The sequence below is a fragment of the Lycorma delicatula genome, chromosome 1 (assembly GCF_047948215.1).
Source record: "Lycorma delicatula isolate Av1 chromosome 1, ASM4794821v1, whole genome shotgun sequence".
Taxonomy (NCBI): domain Eukaryota; kingdom Metazoa; phylum Arthropoda; class Insecta; order Hemiptera; family Fulgoridae; genus Lycorma; species Lycorma delicatula.
Window position 1 is genome coordinate 270,555,316 of NC_134455.1, and position 18,621 is coordinate 270,573,936.

The 18,621-nt window shown below is 34.7% G+C and overlaps 1 protein-coding gene across 5 annotated transcripts in view; it reads left to right on the forward strand.

The window, feature by feature from the left end:
• Hydr1 (abhydrolase domain containing Hydr1) overlaps positions 1-18,621 on the forward strand; it is a 106,940-nt gene that overhangs the window by 72,187 nt on the left and 16,132 nt on the right. For all 5 annotated transcript variants that reach the window (XM_075377414.1, XM_075377427.1, XM_075377421.1 and 2 more), the window contains one exon: positions 15,271-15,322. In XM_075377414.1, coding sequence (XP_075233529.1) covers positions 15,271-15,322 — 52 coding nt within the window. The remainder of the gene's footprint in view (positions 1-15,270; positions 15,323-18,621) is intronic.

Consider the following 18,621-nt stretch of genomic DNA (forward strand, 5'->3'; position numbering starts at 1 on the left):
GTTTGTGTTTTTAAATTAAGATGGTTGGTCATTAGATTTTGAAATTTGTGTTTCCTATAAAAATCAGCTTGAAAATGGATAAGTAGATAAGTCTATTAATATGCGTTATGTGACTATTATATGTGACTATAACTAAAATTACTTATTAAGATGAACAAATATTAAGATGAACAATATTCTGATTGGTACATAAAATAGATTATATGGATCATGACAATATAAGATAAAAATAGATTCAAAGATAAAAAATAGATGTGTTTAAAGTTCATATTAATTATTTAAATGCAAATACATGAAATAATTCCCAACCACACCAAATTTTAACTCTTTAAAAGATGAAAAGTCCAGTCAGTTCCTAACTGTTGTATCTACATGCTAATTGCTTGTTTCAATGTTACTTCATTCCCATTATCAGTATTTAATAATCCATCTGAAAATAATTAAATATATTATTAACTTTTATTTTTTGTCAAATCAAAGAAGAAAGAACTTCCGTAAAGCATAGATCATTAAATAACTTTACCAATTAAGTAAATAATATTTTAATTAGCAACGTGTAGATTGATATCATGGAAAATTACATATTTTGCTGAGATAACTTGTTGGAACTTACCATTTTGAATCTCTCTAGTCAACAACTAGCATTTTACCTAATAAAAAAATAAATAAAAAATCTTTTCAAACACCATCTATAATCATTTCATTTTCCTTAACAATGGAAGTAATTAATGCTCTTTCCAATTAAAAAGTTGTGTAAGAATAATAATATACATAAACTCATGGTAAAAAAATAATAGTAATAAATATACAATAGCATATTATAAATTAGTACTTAACAACAAATGTAAGTATAGCATAAACTAAACCATATATTATACGAGGTGTGTTTAAAAAGTAATGAGAATTTTGAAATTTTGCGGGTTGTATTAGTCTGATTCTCAGGATTTTTTTGTTGTTGTGTTGGTAAACATGTCTGAAATACATTTTTAGTCATGTTGGATGTTTAGTCTGTTGTCAGCTGTTGAAAGGATAACACATGTTTTGGTACAATCAGCGATTTTTTATTTGTATAAATAATGGATCAGAGAATTTGTATTAAATTTTACTATAAGAATGGAGTAAAGTGTAGCAATGTTATAGAAATGTTAAATATTGCTTTTGGTGAGTCTACTATGAGTAAAGCAAGGGTTTACGAGTAGTATAAGCGTTTCCAAGAAGGTCGTGAAGACATTGAAGATGACGAGCACCTCAGACGCCCCAGCACATCAACAATCGATGAAAACGTAGAAAAAGTCAAAGAAATGATTATAAATGATCACCAAATCACAATCAGAGAAGTCGCTGATGATGTTGGGATATAAATTGGCTCATGCCTTGAAATTTTTTTGGATGTTTTGAGTATGAAACGTGTGACAGAAAAATTTGTTCCAAAATTGTTGAATTTCGAACAAAAACAGTGGCAAATGGAAGTTGCTCAGGAGTCGCTAAATGAAGTCAACAATGATGCAGAACTACTGAAACATGTCATAACAGGTGATGAAGCATGGGTTTATGGATGTAATGTCGAAACTAAGGCTCAATCGTCCCAGTGGAGGCATTCTGGATCACGAAGACCAAAATAGCTCGACAAGTATGGTCAAATGTGAAGGTTATGCTCACCGTGTTCTTCTATTTTAACAGCATAGTACATCATGAGTTCTTGCCACAAGGTTAGACAATCAATAAGGAGTATTATCTATAAGTTCAACACTGCTTGTGTGAAGGAATCCGAAAAAATGCCCGGATTTGTGGCGAAACAGTTCACAGTTTTTGCACCATGATAATGCACCTACCCACACTTCATTGCTTGTTCATCAATTTTTAGCCAAAAACAACACTGTAATGATAGCCGGCTGCCATATTTGCCAGAAATGGCCCAGTGTGACTTATTTCTATTCCAAAAAATAAAGAGAAGAGTCGAGTTGGAGACTTCCTCGTGTGCACACAGGATTTGTTCGCTCTGCGTTTTTGCTATTTTTTGGTGGTTTTTTCGGTGAATTTTTTGGAACTGGACATTGGTATTTCTTTTGGCATGGATAACGGACTTATATACTAAATTTTATGAAATTTGGTTGCGGATTGTTAAAGTTATTAACGTTTTTCTGAAAACTAACAATTTTGAGTTTAGTGAGTTATTTTTTTATGATTTCTCCGACCTTTGGGCCGTTGAAAGTGATCAGTGACAGTGACATTCAATAATTGTGTTTGAACTAAACCTATTACAGTCATAGAGTGAGTTAAGAACCTTTTTTAACTTATCTTTTAGTATTTTAAGGTTATACTAAATACGTAATAGAAAGAAAATTTCCTAAGTCGATCGACAGGCAAAAGCTTGCCGATGACGTAATAATTATTAACTGTAAACAAGGACTTAGTTTTTATTTCAACAAATTTATAAGACAGAATTATTCTAAGTTATAGACCCACAACTATAAGGGCATTTCCTTTTTCCTTTATATCTCCAATACCAGATACAATATTTCCAAAATTCCAACGGATCTATCCGAAACAGAACTTTTCCCATCTTTTGGCCCCCATACCCCCCCCACATTTTTTCCAACCATAGATTCAGATAGATACATTTTACCTACCCAAATTTTTTTTTTGGGGCACCCGCCCATGTTGGGTGTCGTTAGACGCGGAATTGAGTCCTAAGTCCAGCGACGCGACATGCGACGATGTGGGGTCCCTTCCTATTGAGGGTACGACCTCACAAGGGGCCGGGCCCTCAAGAGGGACTGGCGGAAGGAAATAACATGTAACAATGGAGTCTGAAGTAATGGATACTGGCACTGGCAGAACTATTAACGATAAAAAGAACTGGAAAGTGGTTGAAGGCAGAGGGGCCAAAAGAGCTAGAGCTGGCTCATCAGAGGAGGAGGAGGCTCCTTTAACATTGAAAGAGGTAACGCATAAATTAGGCAATGTCAAATGACGTTAGGAAAAGTCAAATGAGACAGAACTTGGGAAAAACAAGTATGACCGTAATGAAAGCCCATGAACGCGACTTTACTGAAATATATAAAGAGTTACTTAGGATCAACGAGGAATCGGTGGATACCACCAATTCCGGTGTAATACCGGCGGTGGGTACCGCCGCCGGACCCGATCCGCCGGACGCCGGTATTCCATCCGGTTCCGGACTCTTTTTGTTCTTTAGTTTCTTTATTGCATTCATGACTTCTAATTGGGTGAATCTGGCCCTTTCGCAGATGATTGTCTGATGGTTATCCCTCTCTTGTCTCGGAAACAGGACTCTCATTTGATGTGTAGCCTTTTCGGTATTAAGGACTGCTACATGTCTACCTAACCATTTCGTTATGATCTGGAATGCCTTCCCCCAGTGGTCGGCATCCAGCTCTGCACACAACTCTAACCATTTGTTGCGTATAGACATTTTGATCATGTAGTTGAGTTTTTTGCTGGCTGTCCTGTATCGTTCTAACGCGAGATTACTTTCCTCTGTCGTTCCTGTACGCACCCGTAGTCTTTGGGCTCTTCTTTTACTATTTTGCATCAAAGTACGTTGTTCTGCAATCTCGTTAGTCCACCAGTTTACCGGGTGGTATCTAGGTAGAAGTAAATGACAGTAATAATAATTTTTCCTTCGTATACTTCAGATCATAATTTAAAGTATTTGCATATCTATTGCAATAATGTTTTGTTTTCAGTTTGTATTCTAAGATTGTTTACAAGTTTCTTATATAATTCATTTATTTTCCTAATCCTGCCCGACAGTGGACTGACATAATATGATAATTTGGTTTTCATAATATGATTCATTTTAGTTAATTGGTTCTGAAATCTATTACTTACTGTTTGTTTCAATAGAAATCCTTTTTTTGAAATAAGTCTGCAAAATTTTAAAAGTACATGCTAATTTTTTGGAGCCTGGAAAATGAGCTGCAGTTTTTAAAAAATAAGTTATATAATTGTGACTAATAAAAAAAGTATATATATATATATATATATATATATATATATATATATATTGTTACAACATACATACTATGCTTCATATCAACAAGCATGAGGCTAGCCGTTCAAATGTCAGCAGGAGTACAGTATACCTACGTCCCAGCACAAGCACTTCTCCCACCAAGCCAGCTAACTGTGCAAGACTCCCACCACTCGCAGGCGACAATGTAAGAGCCGGCACAGGAGAGCTATTCTGTTGCATACCTCCACCAGGAGAAGAAGAAGAAGGAAGTTAACTGCCCAGTCCAACGTGGGACCTCTCAGCAGATGACAACATTACTGCTGGAGCAGCAAGCCTGGCCGGCTCACTGAGAGAGCCACCCCAGTTTGCCAGGCTTCAAATGTCCTGGCCAACAGGCTGACCAACAAGCCACCCAAGGAGCTGACCCATTGGAGCTGATCATTGGAGCTAACCCAATGTGGGATTGCTTGGGGAAAATCACTTCTGCCAAGTTGGCGGAAGACGGCCGATGCCAACCCTACACTGCGGGGCTCTGGGAGTACCACTGCCACACTGTAGTGGGCATCCAACTGCTACTGAGGAGAAGCTCGGCCTGATACCAACAGACGAGCCTCAACACTCTGACTATAGCCGAGCCAACATTGCCGGAGACCAGCATCTCCCCTTCTCCAGGCATCTCACAAAATTCACAAACGGCCTTAAACATAAACCCATACAAACCTTAAACAGCCCTTTCAGAGCTACTATAAGGTTCTAAGTTTCCATGTGCTGTCAAAGCCATTTGATGACAAGTGGCGCGAAAGAAGTCAGGACAAGAAGACTGAGCCTAGCTGACCACATGTTAGCTGACAGACAAACACACAAGGCTCCCAACAACATTGACTGCCTGATTGCGGGTATCTGTGTAGCATTTCTAGTGATAACGGCAACCTTCAGTGGCCTGCTGCATGAGGATCCAGAACTGTTCCTCTGTTACACTTACAAACTCAGCTACAAGAGCAGAGAGTGCCTGTTTTGCAATGGGCCAAGTACACTGATGGGCAGCTGAAAAGAAATGCTTTGTCTTGGACTAGGCAGTACAAAAAACTACAACTTGATTGGCCAGAGTTTACTGACCAATTTCAACATCAATATAACCACCTGAAGTCTACTGCCAAGCTTTATGGAAGAATGCAAGGTGCTAATAACCAGTGGAGTGTTTCGTGATGCAGAAGAGGAAAATCATTCATCGACTAGCTCCAGATAGTGAAGTTGCCTTCCTACCAATACTGCTGGAGCAGCTCAGACCCCAGAATTCAACTCTTACTGCGAGCGGCAACCATCCCATGATATTGACGACTTGCTACATCAGGCCATCATCATGGAAGTGAATTAGCAGGAGATCAAAGCTACGATGAAGTTGAAGAGTACTCACAGTAGTTCTGAATGGAGCTCAGTAGATCGAGTAATCTCACAACATGAGGAATCCTGTACACTCTGGTGTTAGTTTCGTCCTGGCTCTTTCCAGTAATGTACAAAAGGAGAATGAGGGGACATTGTGCAAGAAACTGACCAAGTTGGTCGAAGCTTTGTTGGGCAGGTAAAAGTGCTCATTTCTGCTATTGTATCATTGAGTGCAGGTAAGAAGAAAGATATTTTTGGTAGAAAGACTAAATGGTCACAGAAAACCTCTTTAGTTCTTATACCACCACACAGTAAAATTCCCGTTGCACCGACACAGCAATCGACTAAGATCCCAATGAAGGGACCTGCAGAAAAATTGTTGCCTGGTATGGTATATCCAGCCTCCCAGGCTTCCAAGTCCCCACTACCATCTCAAGAACTCTTCAAGAACAGGTGGAGGCTGATGAAGTGCCTGAAGCAGCAGAACTTTTCCTAAAAATTATTAATAGCAAAAGAAAAACCGGTTAGTATTTGACAAATAATCTACACGCAGTTTTGTATATAACAGGGAAAGTATTTTTGGCTACAAAAATTCATTGAAATGTTTGTGGTCTCTATTCTCACCATGAGGATATTGAAATCCTAATAAATGAAGAAAATATTTTAGTATTGTGTGTGCAGGAGTTTCACCTCCGTCCTCAGAATGGTGGGTCCTTTTGCAGATATGTTTGTGAAAGATGTGACTATCAAACTGAAGGCAGAGGAAGGCAGCCAGTCGTGACCTAAGATGATTTCTTTCCAAAGTTCCAGGACTAGCAGAAGCGTGGTTGGGAATTTTTTTACACTGCAGAGGAGCTCTGTTTGCACACTCCCTTGGTACTGCAAGAAGTAGAATTCAATGGTAAACCAACTGTGACTTCTCTACAAGGCAGTCCCCTGTGGAAATGGTGCTCCAGGCAGTAATGATACCATGGAGCCACCAAGCTGCTTTTATATTGAGTTACCTTATCATTTGTTCTAACCATGACAATATCTGGTTGATGCCACCTACTCGATCTACTTTCTTTTATTTTGGGCGCACAACGACGTGTCATTATCAGCGCCTTGACATAATATTTATATAGTAAGTAAATCAATATTAAAAATTAGAGTAAAAACTAAAAACCCAAAAAGTAAAATAAAACCACAATAAAGTATTATATCAAACTAGATTAAAGTAATAATATTACCATGTGCTGTATACCAAATGGTATAAATAGTACTATTTATACCAGTCGTAACTACGACTGAATACTCAAATATCTAAATATAGATGGATGGCCCTAAGAAACTGTAACCGATTAGGTAACATTGTTTCATTGTTTTCCAACATACTTCGCATGTCAGCTCCTAGTCTATATTTGCGATGTAACGCAGCATAACAGTTACAATCCACAAGAATGTGTGGCACAGTTAGCTGGCAGTTGCAGCAAGCACAAACGGGTGCATCTGTTTGTGTTGTTAGATATCCATAAATGAGCCCAGTGTGCCCTATTCACAAACGGCAAATAATAACCTCCACTTGATGGTTATTTCTGCATGAGGAGCTTCACGGTAACACAGTTTTCTTAACTGTGCCAAGTTTATTATTGATGATAGGCATTCCATTCACTTTGCCACTCATCATGAACCTCCCACTTCAGAAAATTGAAAAGATCATTCATGAAAATGCAATTGATGTAAGGAGACTGGAAACAAAACTCTTTTGCCGCACTATCGGCACATTCACTGCCTGAAATTCCAATATAGCTGGGGATCCAGCAGAAACTCACAGTTGTATTACATCGAGTCATTTCAGAAATAACACACTGAATCTCACATAATAGGGTGTCTGGGGTACATGTTACTGACCAAAACTGCCACATGGAGGGTGTCTTCCCCTATGGGGTCAGGAGTACATGTCTAATCATCTGTAAGGCACTCAAGGAATCTAAACAGAAAAGGATGTGTCTAAATGTTGGGCTAATTATATTTAAGGGTTTATTAATAGCATTCAGCTCCACAATGGAAATGCTGGGAAGCCCAAACATGTATGTTCTGTTGCCAACCATAAAAGCACAACCAACTGAATAAACGGTTTTAGAGCTATCTGTATAAATCATGGCATCAGGATTCATGGTTTTATAATATTATAAAATTCTTCTCAGCAGATTTGTGTTCTTCTTATGATACTGACAAAAACCAAAGTAGTAACTACTTGAGAGAAAGCCACCAAGGGGGGTAGTAACATGGAGCAACTGTAAGAACTGGAGGTAACTGTATATTTAAAGCTAATAAAAAGAGCTGAGCTCTGATGCCTAGTGAAGCAGTAGATCTCGGCTGTTCCTGGTATATATTCAGAAATGGCTTAGAATACACTGCATCAAAAGTTGGATGATCTCACTGTGCTTTCATATGAGCTATGTAAGTGCAGAACATTTTAGTTTCGTCTGTTCAAAAGGGATGGGTTAACACTTTTCACCAAATGACTTACCACAAGGCTTGAACAAAATGCACCTTTAGCAAGATGGATAATGAATGATAGACTGCATCTAGCATTCTAAGGGCAGTGGAGTGAACAGATGAATAAGCTACGCAGCCATAGTCCAAGCGGGAACAGATTGGAACTCAGTATAAAGCAACATGCATACTCGATCAGTTCCCCAACAAGTATTAGATAAAAACTCTCAGCATGTCTAAACATTTTTAAACATTTTACCTTTAACTCCTTTGATTGTTTTGCCCATGTTAGTTGTTGATCTAACCACATTCCTGAAAATCTAAATTGCCTGCATGTATGTTCAACTGTTTCACCGTGCAAAAACAGTTGAGAGTCAACATCTTACCTCAGTTGTGAAAAGCAGATCCATTTTGAACACCTCTTGATCTGACAAATTTTTTTAAAAAACTTTTAATTTTTTTAGTGGAAATAATTTGGATAAAACAGAGGGTTTTACTAATATTTTTATGCTAATATCACTTATAAACCCATATATGTGTATGACACTTCTTGGCACCATTGGCCTCCTGAATGAATGCAGGTTCTTTAGTACCACAAGCACCATTTGGCATCGACTGGATTTAATGGTTGTATGGTAATCAATTTTAGTTTATGTGCAATATAATTACTTTGTTATGAAAATTATTACTCGTTTTAAAATACTACTTATATAATACACTTTTAATCCCGTATTTATGTATTTTATTCTTAGTATACTGTCAAAAAACTGGGTGCCCATGCCACAAAACCATAGACTTGTTTATACATAATTCTTGTTTAGGATAGTACAAACTAGCCATTTTCCATTAAAAAATCAATTAAAGGTTGTATCTTATGTATACGATTACCGGCTGCTTGTTCATTAATACAAAAATGAAGAGCTCTCATAATTTCCATAAATCTATTCCAGCCCATTCCTGCTCACGACTGGCAACATTTGGATTACAGATGTGTCTTTCTCCATCTTGGCAGAGAAACCCATTAAACCAAAAACGCTTTAGCATGACCAACCCAAAAGCTGCAGCATCAAAAGGACAGCAATCCCGCAGTTGAAGACAAGACTGGAGACGATGTTGAAGCAGTATTAACGAGTATTTTCCAGCACTCCCTTGCTGTCGACTCGGTCAGTAGTATCTAAGATCCAATTTCTGGTAGGAAGGCGGCCGTTGCTTACAGAACAGCAAAGAAAAGAAGTGGATTATTAGAGGAACAAGTGGAGAGATGCTGATGCAGGAGGTGGTAGAGCCATCGACACCACCCTATAACTTTCTGGTGGTCTGTATTAAGAAGAAGGACTCTTCACCACAGTGACTGAACAACATCACTGAAGATGTGGATTCATCACTGTCACTGATCTATGAAACAATTAAAGACCTGGGAAGCACTTGCGTCTTTTCAACAATCAATATTAACATGTTGAGTACCATGACCACCAACTGGTGTTACTAGGCATTTATATAGATGCTGTCAGCACCATCTGGCAACCTATGCATTAGTCATGTAGAATGCATGCTACTTACACTGGCCTTTCAGTTCAGCTGTTTACCTTTATGTGGCATGTAAGTTGAATATTTAGTGTTATAAAATTGTTTGTGGTCTGTTACTTTTGTAATGGCTGATGGTGAAATCCTGGGTCCGTCTCAGTTAAAGAGACAACGATTTAATGTTAAAAAGAAATTATCTGCAGAAAAATGAAAACATATTTGGAAAATAAGAGTACTAACAGTGAATTTAATGCCAAAAGTGATTCTGAAAATGGGTTTATAGATGACAGCGATGTCAAATCTGGTAGTGAAAGTGATTTGTGTAAAGACAAAAATCTTACTGACACTCTGGTGTAAAAACTATATCCAGAGAAACTGAAACCACTGAATGGTATTCAAATAACTGAAAATAACATTGGTACAATTATATCTTAAACCAATGATGATGATATTCAGATAACTGAGAATAACATTGATACAAATATACCATACCAAAAAGCACTCGACATACTAGAAATATAAAAGTGGTGAATAATTCTGTGTGGGTGACCGGTCCACCAGACTTAAAACAAAATTGATTTTGTGGAAAATCTTGGTCTTCGTATTCCCACTCACCCAACTGATGGTAAGCCAATAACTGTTTTCAACTACTAACTAGCTAAGTTTTTCAACTTTACTCTGAATGAAACTAATAATTATGCAGAGATCTTAGAACATAAATTAATCACCTTAAATCTCATTTATCATGGAAACTGGTAACAAAAGATGAATTTTTCATGTTTCTTGGACTTGTTTTATACATGGAGAACATGATACCAATAAAAGATTATTGGTATACCTATCGTTTAATATACTGGCTTTCTGTAATTATATGAGCTGGATTAGATTTATGGTAATTATGAGAGCTCTTCATTTTTGTATTAATGAACAAGCAGGCGGTAATCGTATACATAAGATACAACCTTTAATTGATTTTTTAATGGAAAATGGCTAGTTTGTACTATCCTAAACAAGAATTATGTATAAACAAGTCTATGGTTTTGTGGCATGGGCACCCAGTTTTTTGACAGTATACTAAGAATAAAATACATAAATACGGGATTAAAAGTGTATTATATAAGTAGTATTTTAAAACGAGTAATAATTTTCATAATAAAGTAATTATATTGCACATAAACTAAAATTGATTACCATACAACCATTAAATCCAGTCGATGCCAAATGGTGCTTGTGGTACTAAAGAACCTGCATTCATTCAGGAGGCCAATGGTGCCAAGAAGTGTCATACACACATATATAGGTTTATAAGTGATATTAGCATAAAAATATTAGTAAAACCCTCTGTTTTATCCAAATTATTACTACTAAAAAAATTAAAAGTTTTTTAAAAAAATTTGTCAGATCAAGAGGTGCTCAATGTGTTAAAAATGGCTACTAGCAGATACCATTGGAGGAATCAGGTAAACAGTTTACAGCCTTTTCAGTTTTGGTTGGCTGCCAATAAAAATTCCGAGTCATGTCGTTTGGGTTGAAAAATGCTTCTAACATATTCCATCATCTAATGCAAGATGTTCTTACTGGTCTTTTCTGCCTATGCTGCCAGATGTACCTCTCTCTTTTTCTGTTTAGCCTCTGTAACCACGGTAACATATTACTTCAGAGGATGAATGAGAATGATATGTATGAATGTAAATGAAGTGTAGTCTTGTACAGTCTCAGGTCAACCATCCTGAGATGTGTGGTTAATTGAAACCCAATCACCAAAGAACACCGGCATCCATGATCTACCCTAGTGTGGGCAATCAACTGCTATCATACTTTGAAGACCGAAATATGACTTTGACATAGCTAAGGCAGGCCACCAGGCAGAAAACAAAATATGCTCGTTGGGCCGTATTGGTTCAAAGTTTCAGATTTACAATAGAACACTGTCCTGCTCGGGAGAATGAATTACCCCAGACCTGTTATCAAGAGAACTGGTGGAAGAAGAAAATAATACAACTGTGTGAGAGGAAGATAGACTACACCCGTGAGTGAACGTGGCCAAGAAGAGAGGGAGTATTGCGGTTGCATCCTGACTGCAAGAAGTTCACTTTTCTGTTTCGATAGATGCGGGAAGTACAAGAAGTCAATCCAGAATGCCAACAATTATGTCAAGATCCAAATTTGGCCTCAGGCACTCACCTCTGAGTGGATGAAAATGTCATCTTATGGACAGCAGTACATAGCACTAGGGTACCCTGATCAGTTGAAGTGTATGTGCCTGCTGGCAACTGCTGTCATATGACGCTACCACAACGGTCCAGAAGCCCGGTCACCCTGGAGCAGAAGATCTGCCAATACTGCAATTGGCAGGGATGTACTTGCAAAGGACATTTGGCAGTGCCACACACATGCAACTGCTACATACGAAGTCCAAACCCTCCACCAGACAATCAGCGAGCCCAGAGGCCTACAAATTGTTGGAAGCATGTAGCAGTTGACTTAATGGGTTTGTTTCCAGAGACAGAATGAAGCAACAGGTTCCTAGTGGTTGCAACTGACCTGTTTTCCTGCTGGGTAGAGGAAAGGCCTGTTCATTGACTTACACGGGTCTTCAGATGTGTGGATGAAGAACTGTTTTGCTGCTAGGGCTATCCTGCAGCCCTTCTGACAGATAATGGAACTGTGTGCTCAGGTACCATGGATGGTACCTGTGTACCATCCATGGACAGATCCTATGGAGTGTCGTAACAAGGAAGTGATGCCAAGAGTGTGCCACGAGTGCTGTTCGGATTAAGAAATTGGGCTAACACCATGATCGGCATGCCACCAAGCGAACTGTTCATTGGGAGACAATTAAAGAGACCCGAAGACTAGCAGCATCTGAAAACAGAGGAGCTGCCTCAACCCATTAAGGAAAGAGAGAAGAAGACAGCATTACTCCAGGAGGAATTATTGTATAATTGATATACAATTATTAGAATGGCCTATTTATCGATGAAGAATATTATGATGGCAATCAATGAATGTACATAGCACTTTGTGTTAGAATAGTGACTGGTTATGCTTCTTATAAATCAGATATTCGTCTCATGGCCATTATATTGGTATGAAAGATATTTTGTAGAAATTCTGAGAAAGTTTGGTTTACTATCAAACACTATTAAATAATATAATCTATCAAATAATTAAAATATTTAATTAATTGTACTTAAAGGTGATCTAATTTTGCCTTGTTTCTCATGTTATTTAAGCCTAAGAATTACTACATTTCAGCATGATACTATTTGTCAGAGTATTTTTGTCTTTATAAAAGAAAAGAAGAGTAAAATTTTACAAAAAAAACTGTTAAAAAAGTACAAGTTCATAATAATTATTTTATGAAACTGTAGGAGATATAAAGGGGATTAAGTGACCCAAGTTTTTTTTTATGTTTGCACCTTAAGTCAAACTGATTTTACTGATTTATTCTGTATTCTATCAATCTATCTATACTTCTATTGTTGTCAAAGTTTAATAGATTAAATATTTTTATTTAATTTATTTTTGCTTTTTTTTATCTGAAAAACTTGTTCTGTATAGTTATTTGTAACATAAAACAATCCATTACTTGTAATTTTATAATGGAAAATAGAAGTCATATGTAGCCAAGAAATATATGTAACAATATGTGAGGAATCTATACCTCTGTCTACAGATTATTGTCTTCCAAAGAGTTAACTGTAATTTTGTATTTTAGTTGTGTAATATAATATTGTAGCTGCTGTCCTGTCTGTTTTGATCTCTGTTACTCCTTCTCTTATTACTCCTTCTGGTAGGTCCAAAATCTTTGGCAATACTGCTCTATTTATGGTTTCATAGTTTAGGCCATTTATTTGCAAGACATTTATTTTGAGAATAATTGAAGTAAACGTAGAATTTTTGTCCCTTACTGAGGCTAACATTGTAGCAGAACTATCCTTATAATTCAGTAATCCATTAAAAACAGGCCTAGTGTTGTTAGTGTAGCCATTTCCTAGTCATTAATACCTACGACCCAAGAGTTAAATGAAGAATGAAGAAGTAATTCAGATTTGATGAACTCTTTGTTTTATTTAAATGATCAAGCATTTCCTATGAAAAAAACCAGAAGAAAGTTAAAAGTATGATAAGAAAACTATTAAAAGTCTTCACAGTAGATGTATTTACAGTAAATAACAAGTCTCAGTGGCCATTATTGTTAAAAAATGTAGGATTATGTGGTAAAAAGATAGTGGAAAATTCACTAGGGTTCTGATACCCTTGGGAACCAGACAAGAAAAAAGTGAATTAAAATATGAACTCTGTAGCTGTGTTAATTGTTGCAGAACAAGAAACGTAGACAAGACTCTTTGTATATTCTTCAGAATCTCAGGATGAATTCAAGAAATGAATTTGCTAAAGACAAACTGTGATACTTCTGGGCTATCTGCAACCAGCTGGCCTGGAAAGAAGTGAGAAGAAATGAAGTAGTAGTGTAGCAACTAAAACTTTGTTAGGGTTCTAGAAATCCAGAAATTGAAATCTAAAAAGCTCATAAATTATTCATGAAGACCATAATGTCAAAAAAGAAATATTTATTGTAGCTAGAGAGAGTAAAGTGCTAGATAAAGACACTTATCCAAAAGAAAATATAGGTTAATGATTGCTTCAGGTTTGGTTTTGTAAAGCAGATAATTCTTAGTGTTAGATAGTAACATAAGAGGTGGAGAACTAGGTAGTAGTAAAGCAGTAGAAGCATAAAATCCTTCAATATATGTCCTCTGTTTTTTATAGACAAGCATATGGAAATGACTGCCATTTATTTAAAGGTGGTGATTTCCATATAACTACAGACTATAGGTTGAAAATCCTTACTGTTAAGGACATTAAGAAAGGTACTGCAGTTATCTTAGAGGTCAAGAAATAAGTGAAGAAGATTTAGTTAAAAAATTTGTTAAAACTAATTGGCGAAAATATCAGATGAATATACACAATGTTTCAAAGTAGTTTTTAGACAGAAATGATCAACTGTTGTCAAAGGACTTGGAAAATGATAAATTTGTTAGAAGTGATAATATTAATTTTAAGATGAGCAACAACAAGAAGTCTGTAAAAACTTTCTATTAGAAAAATTATGTTTAATTTAACAAAACAGTTTTTTTTTTAGTTTTAAAATACAAAAATCAATTATATAAATCATAGAATATTTGTGTTAATAAATGTTGTGCCCCATTTACTTAATTATAACCGATACATTTGGAAGATACTGCTCTGTTAAACAAAATTAATGTGCTTTCTTCATAAACCAATTGCATATTTTTTATTTAAATTGTTTGAGTAGTGGCATTCTAACTTCATTTGGAAATTTATTAAAAAGAGCAACTCTTATACTGAAAAAACAAAAACAATAGTGCCATAAAATTTATTTTTTAGGTGTAAGTTTATATTTTATGTTATGATTATATGCTTCTATTATTTGTTGTATGATTAATTTGCCTTTGTAGTAAGTGAATTTATAATATGCATTATAATAAACTCTGTGGCAGAGTGGTAGCATCTTGGCCTTTCGTCCAGGGGTCCTAGGTTTGAATCCTGGTCAGACATTGCATTTTTCATATGTTACAAAACTCTGTTTCCATATTCCCACATATAAGCTTCCCTTTAAGCTTCTAAGATGTATTAATTCAATGAAAAAATATTTCTTTTTGCATGAAGTGTTTTTTAAGATTTGCTTTGAAATTTAAAAAAAAATTTAAGGATAAAAATGACTTATTTTAATCAAATCTGTATTTACAACTTCAATTTTCCATATAATCACCATTTGCCTTCATTTATTTTATATATTATTTCAACAGCTTCCTTATTCCATTATACAGATATATTTAAAAATATTGCAGTAATGGTCTTTATTATTATTTTTACAGTTTGAGAGAAGTTTTGAAAGGTGGACCATGGGTTCTGGAAGAAGTCATGAAGGTAATTATATTGAATTTTCAAACTATATTAATAATATCAAAATAAAATATTAAGCGGTGTTTAAATTATTAAAAAAATGCATTATTGATGAAATGACTGCAGAGAAATGTTAGTAATAAAATCACAGCCATAAGTAAATGCAGATAACTAACTATTTCAGGTGTAATAAGTTAACAATTCGACATGTATTAGTGAATATGACCGTAGCAGTAAAATTTATCACATAAAATTTATCTAAAAACAAAATTGTAAGTATTATTTAATTTATATTTGTATAATATGTACATATTTATTCTATTAAAAAAAAAGAGAATGCTTACTTTTAAAATGAAATTTATTTATATAAAAAAAATATTTACTTATTTATTTTGAATCAGTTTTTTTAGTATTGTTTTATGTAATCAAAATCGATTACAGTAGTGGAATTGCCAGTATTTAATATTTTGCCCAAAGTATAATCAACTACTTGAAAATTCAATTAAATGGGTGATCATTCTCTCTGTTAGATGGTTTTTTCTTCTTTAAATGAAATTGATTGGCTTTTTTATTTTGGCTGCGATTCAAATTTAGGCTGCACAGCATTTAAGAAATATGCTAAAGCCCTCCTCCCATCTTTATCTGAAGTAATTTGTCCTTTTCCCCTTGAGTGTCCAAGGTTTAATAAAAAAAATATGCAGAAATTTTTTATTTTCTGTGCATATAAGTCCAATTGTCAATTTTTTTTGTTGTTGATGCACTAGTCCCTAATGTATATTTACATTGGTAGCCATATTGGATGCTTAGTTTACAGTTGACTGTTGAAAAGACAACTGTGTTTTCATATGGTCAGTAATTTTTAACTTGTGGAAAAGTGGAACAAAATTTGCATTAAATTTTGCTTTAAGAATGAAATAAATTGGAAATTTTGAAAGTTGCTTTTGGCAATTCTGCTATGAATAAAACAAGCATGAAAGAAAACAAGTGTTAAAAGTAGTACAAACATTTCCAAGAGGGAAACATTTTAGAAATCACATGTCCACTTTGGCCCCCTTTTGCATTTTTTGATATTGGTAACAATTCTATTGAGTGAAGAAACGTCACATGTTCCAATGCACTTTATAGGTAGTTGTGGAGACTAAATAATTTTGTTTGGAATTGAAGTAGCACATGTCCTGGACTTGTTACAATTCTAAACCATATGATAATCAACTGATTAGTGATTAGTATTTGAAAGAACATTTTTCTAGGTTATACTTTTTCTGCTCTTCACATGATTAAGGTGTTCATAGATTGTTTTTTAAGTTGACATTAAGATTTTAATAGTTTAAGAAAATGAGTGACAGAGATAGTAATGAAGTAAGTCAGAGTAATGAATCTAAAAACTGAAGGCATGGAATTGTAAACTAAGTTCATTAAAAGCAAATGTAAGAAAAAAGAAGGGTTGTGCAGGCCAAGTACATTAATCAGATGGGACAAACTGTTTTAGCAAAGAAACAAAAAGAGAGTAAAATTCTGTTAATGAATTTAAACAAGAGATTGTTTAAATTTATACTTGCAAGTTTTATTGCAGATTGTTTAAATTTATGCAAGATTTATATTTGCAACATTAATAGAAGATCATTATATTTCAAGAAAACAGTCTAGGTTGGATTATAATGATGAAAAGTCAAAAGCTATGAGTGTTGTTTTCAAATATTTAAATAAGGAAAATAATTCTTGGGTTCAGTATGCAAGTCAGCAATTTTAAATATTTTCAATATTGGTGAAGCTAGGCTTTGAAGAATAAGTAGTCTTCTCTTGTCAGATGAGACACCAATTGATAAAAGGGGACTTAATCCCAAGTTGCATTCTATGTCAGCTGGCTTTAACAGCTGACATAAACATTAACAGAAAGGCGTTAGGCATAAGACATAAGGCATTAACAGAAAGTCAAAAACAAAATATTTAGATGCTCACTTAAATATGAAGATTATTCACAATTTATTTATGGGAACATTTCAAAGTAGTAAAATTAATTATTGGTATTATGATACATATTTTAATGAAAACTTTACCTTGTGGTGTGGTAGGCCTTAAGTTGATGTTTGCTGCTTGTGAGGAGCTAGGAATAAAAATTCTGAGTTCTGTATTAGCAGAAAATGTTAAAAGAGCAACTAGCTGTTTGTTAAAAAATCCTGCACTTAAAAAGAGCAAATAAATTTTATGCTAAGATGAAAGAAGTATAGGTGAAATGTAAGGAAAGTGACTCTACATAAGGCATAGTTATAGATTTTATGCAAAATTTGCTTTTGCCACACATTCTGGTACAAGAAATATTTTATTATTGGCAGTTGTTATTAACTGTTTTGGCATACACAATTTAAAACATGGTACTAGTTACATTTACATGTATACGATAAAGGTATATTTAAGAAAAGTTCAACTGAAGTTACAAGTTTTATTTATGACTTTGTTAAAAGAACATTCCTGATTCTGCTGAAGAATTGTACGTATTAGCAGATGCATGCGGAGGCCAAAATAATAATCATGCTGCAAAACGATTTCTTTTAAGTTTAATATTGATGAAGAAATTTAAAAAATCAATTTGATTATTTTGAATATAGCTGCATTTGAATATTTTCAAGATGGTACAGTGATTGTGAGAGAATTAATTAATAGATTACTGCAGCATACGTTTAAACTTTTAAAACCCATTGATATTCTAAAATCAATCACCCTACCAACTGAAAAAGCCTTTCCCAATGGGTCAGTGAATCCGACTAACGTAAAATATTGCTGGTTATATATCTAAAGTTCGACAATACATTGTTGATGATAAAAAATTTTATGAATCTATACTAGCATGGGATATGACTGAAAAAGATAATCATGAAGATTAGTAGTTTATAGATAACATATTTTTTGTATTAAAATATGTAAGGAAAATAAGTTTTTATTGTATTTTTTAAATTTATTAATAAATAAGTAAAAGAGCAGTGAATAAAATGAACTTTATCATTAACTGAAACTAAATTATTTTTCCTAGGTTTCCTAATAACAAAAAATTCATTTAGAATTGTAACATCACATGTCCACCAAAGTTTTTTCTAAATTTTTTTGGGCATATTTTTAATAATTTAGTTTTTTTACTTTTATATACTGAATTGAGTGGTATCTGTGTATGCAGTTTGGTTACCATGAAAGTTTGGTACCTAGAAGTTCTCTACCATTTTTATGAAGCAATTCAAAGAAAACATTTGGATATATGGCAATTGCACCACAATAATACACCTGCTCACACTTCACTGCTTGTTGGTGAATTTTTGGCCAAAAATAATACC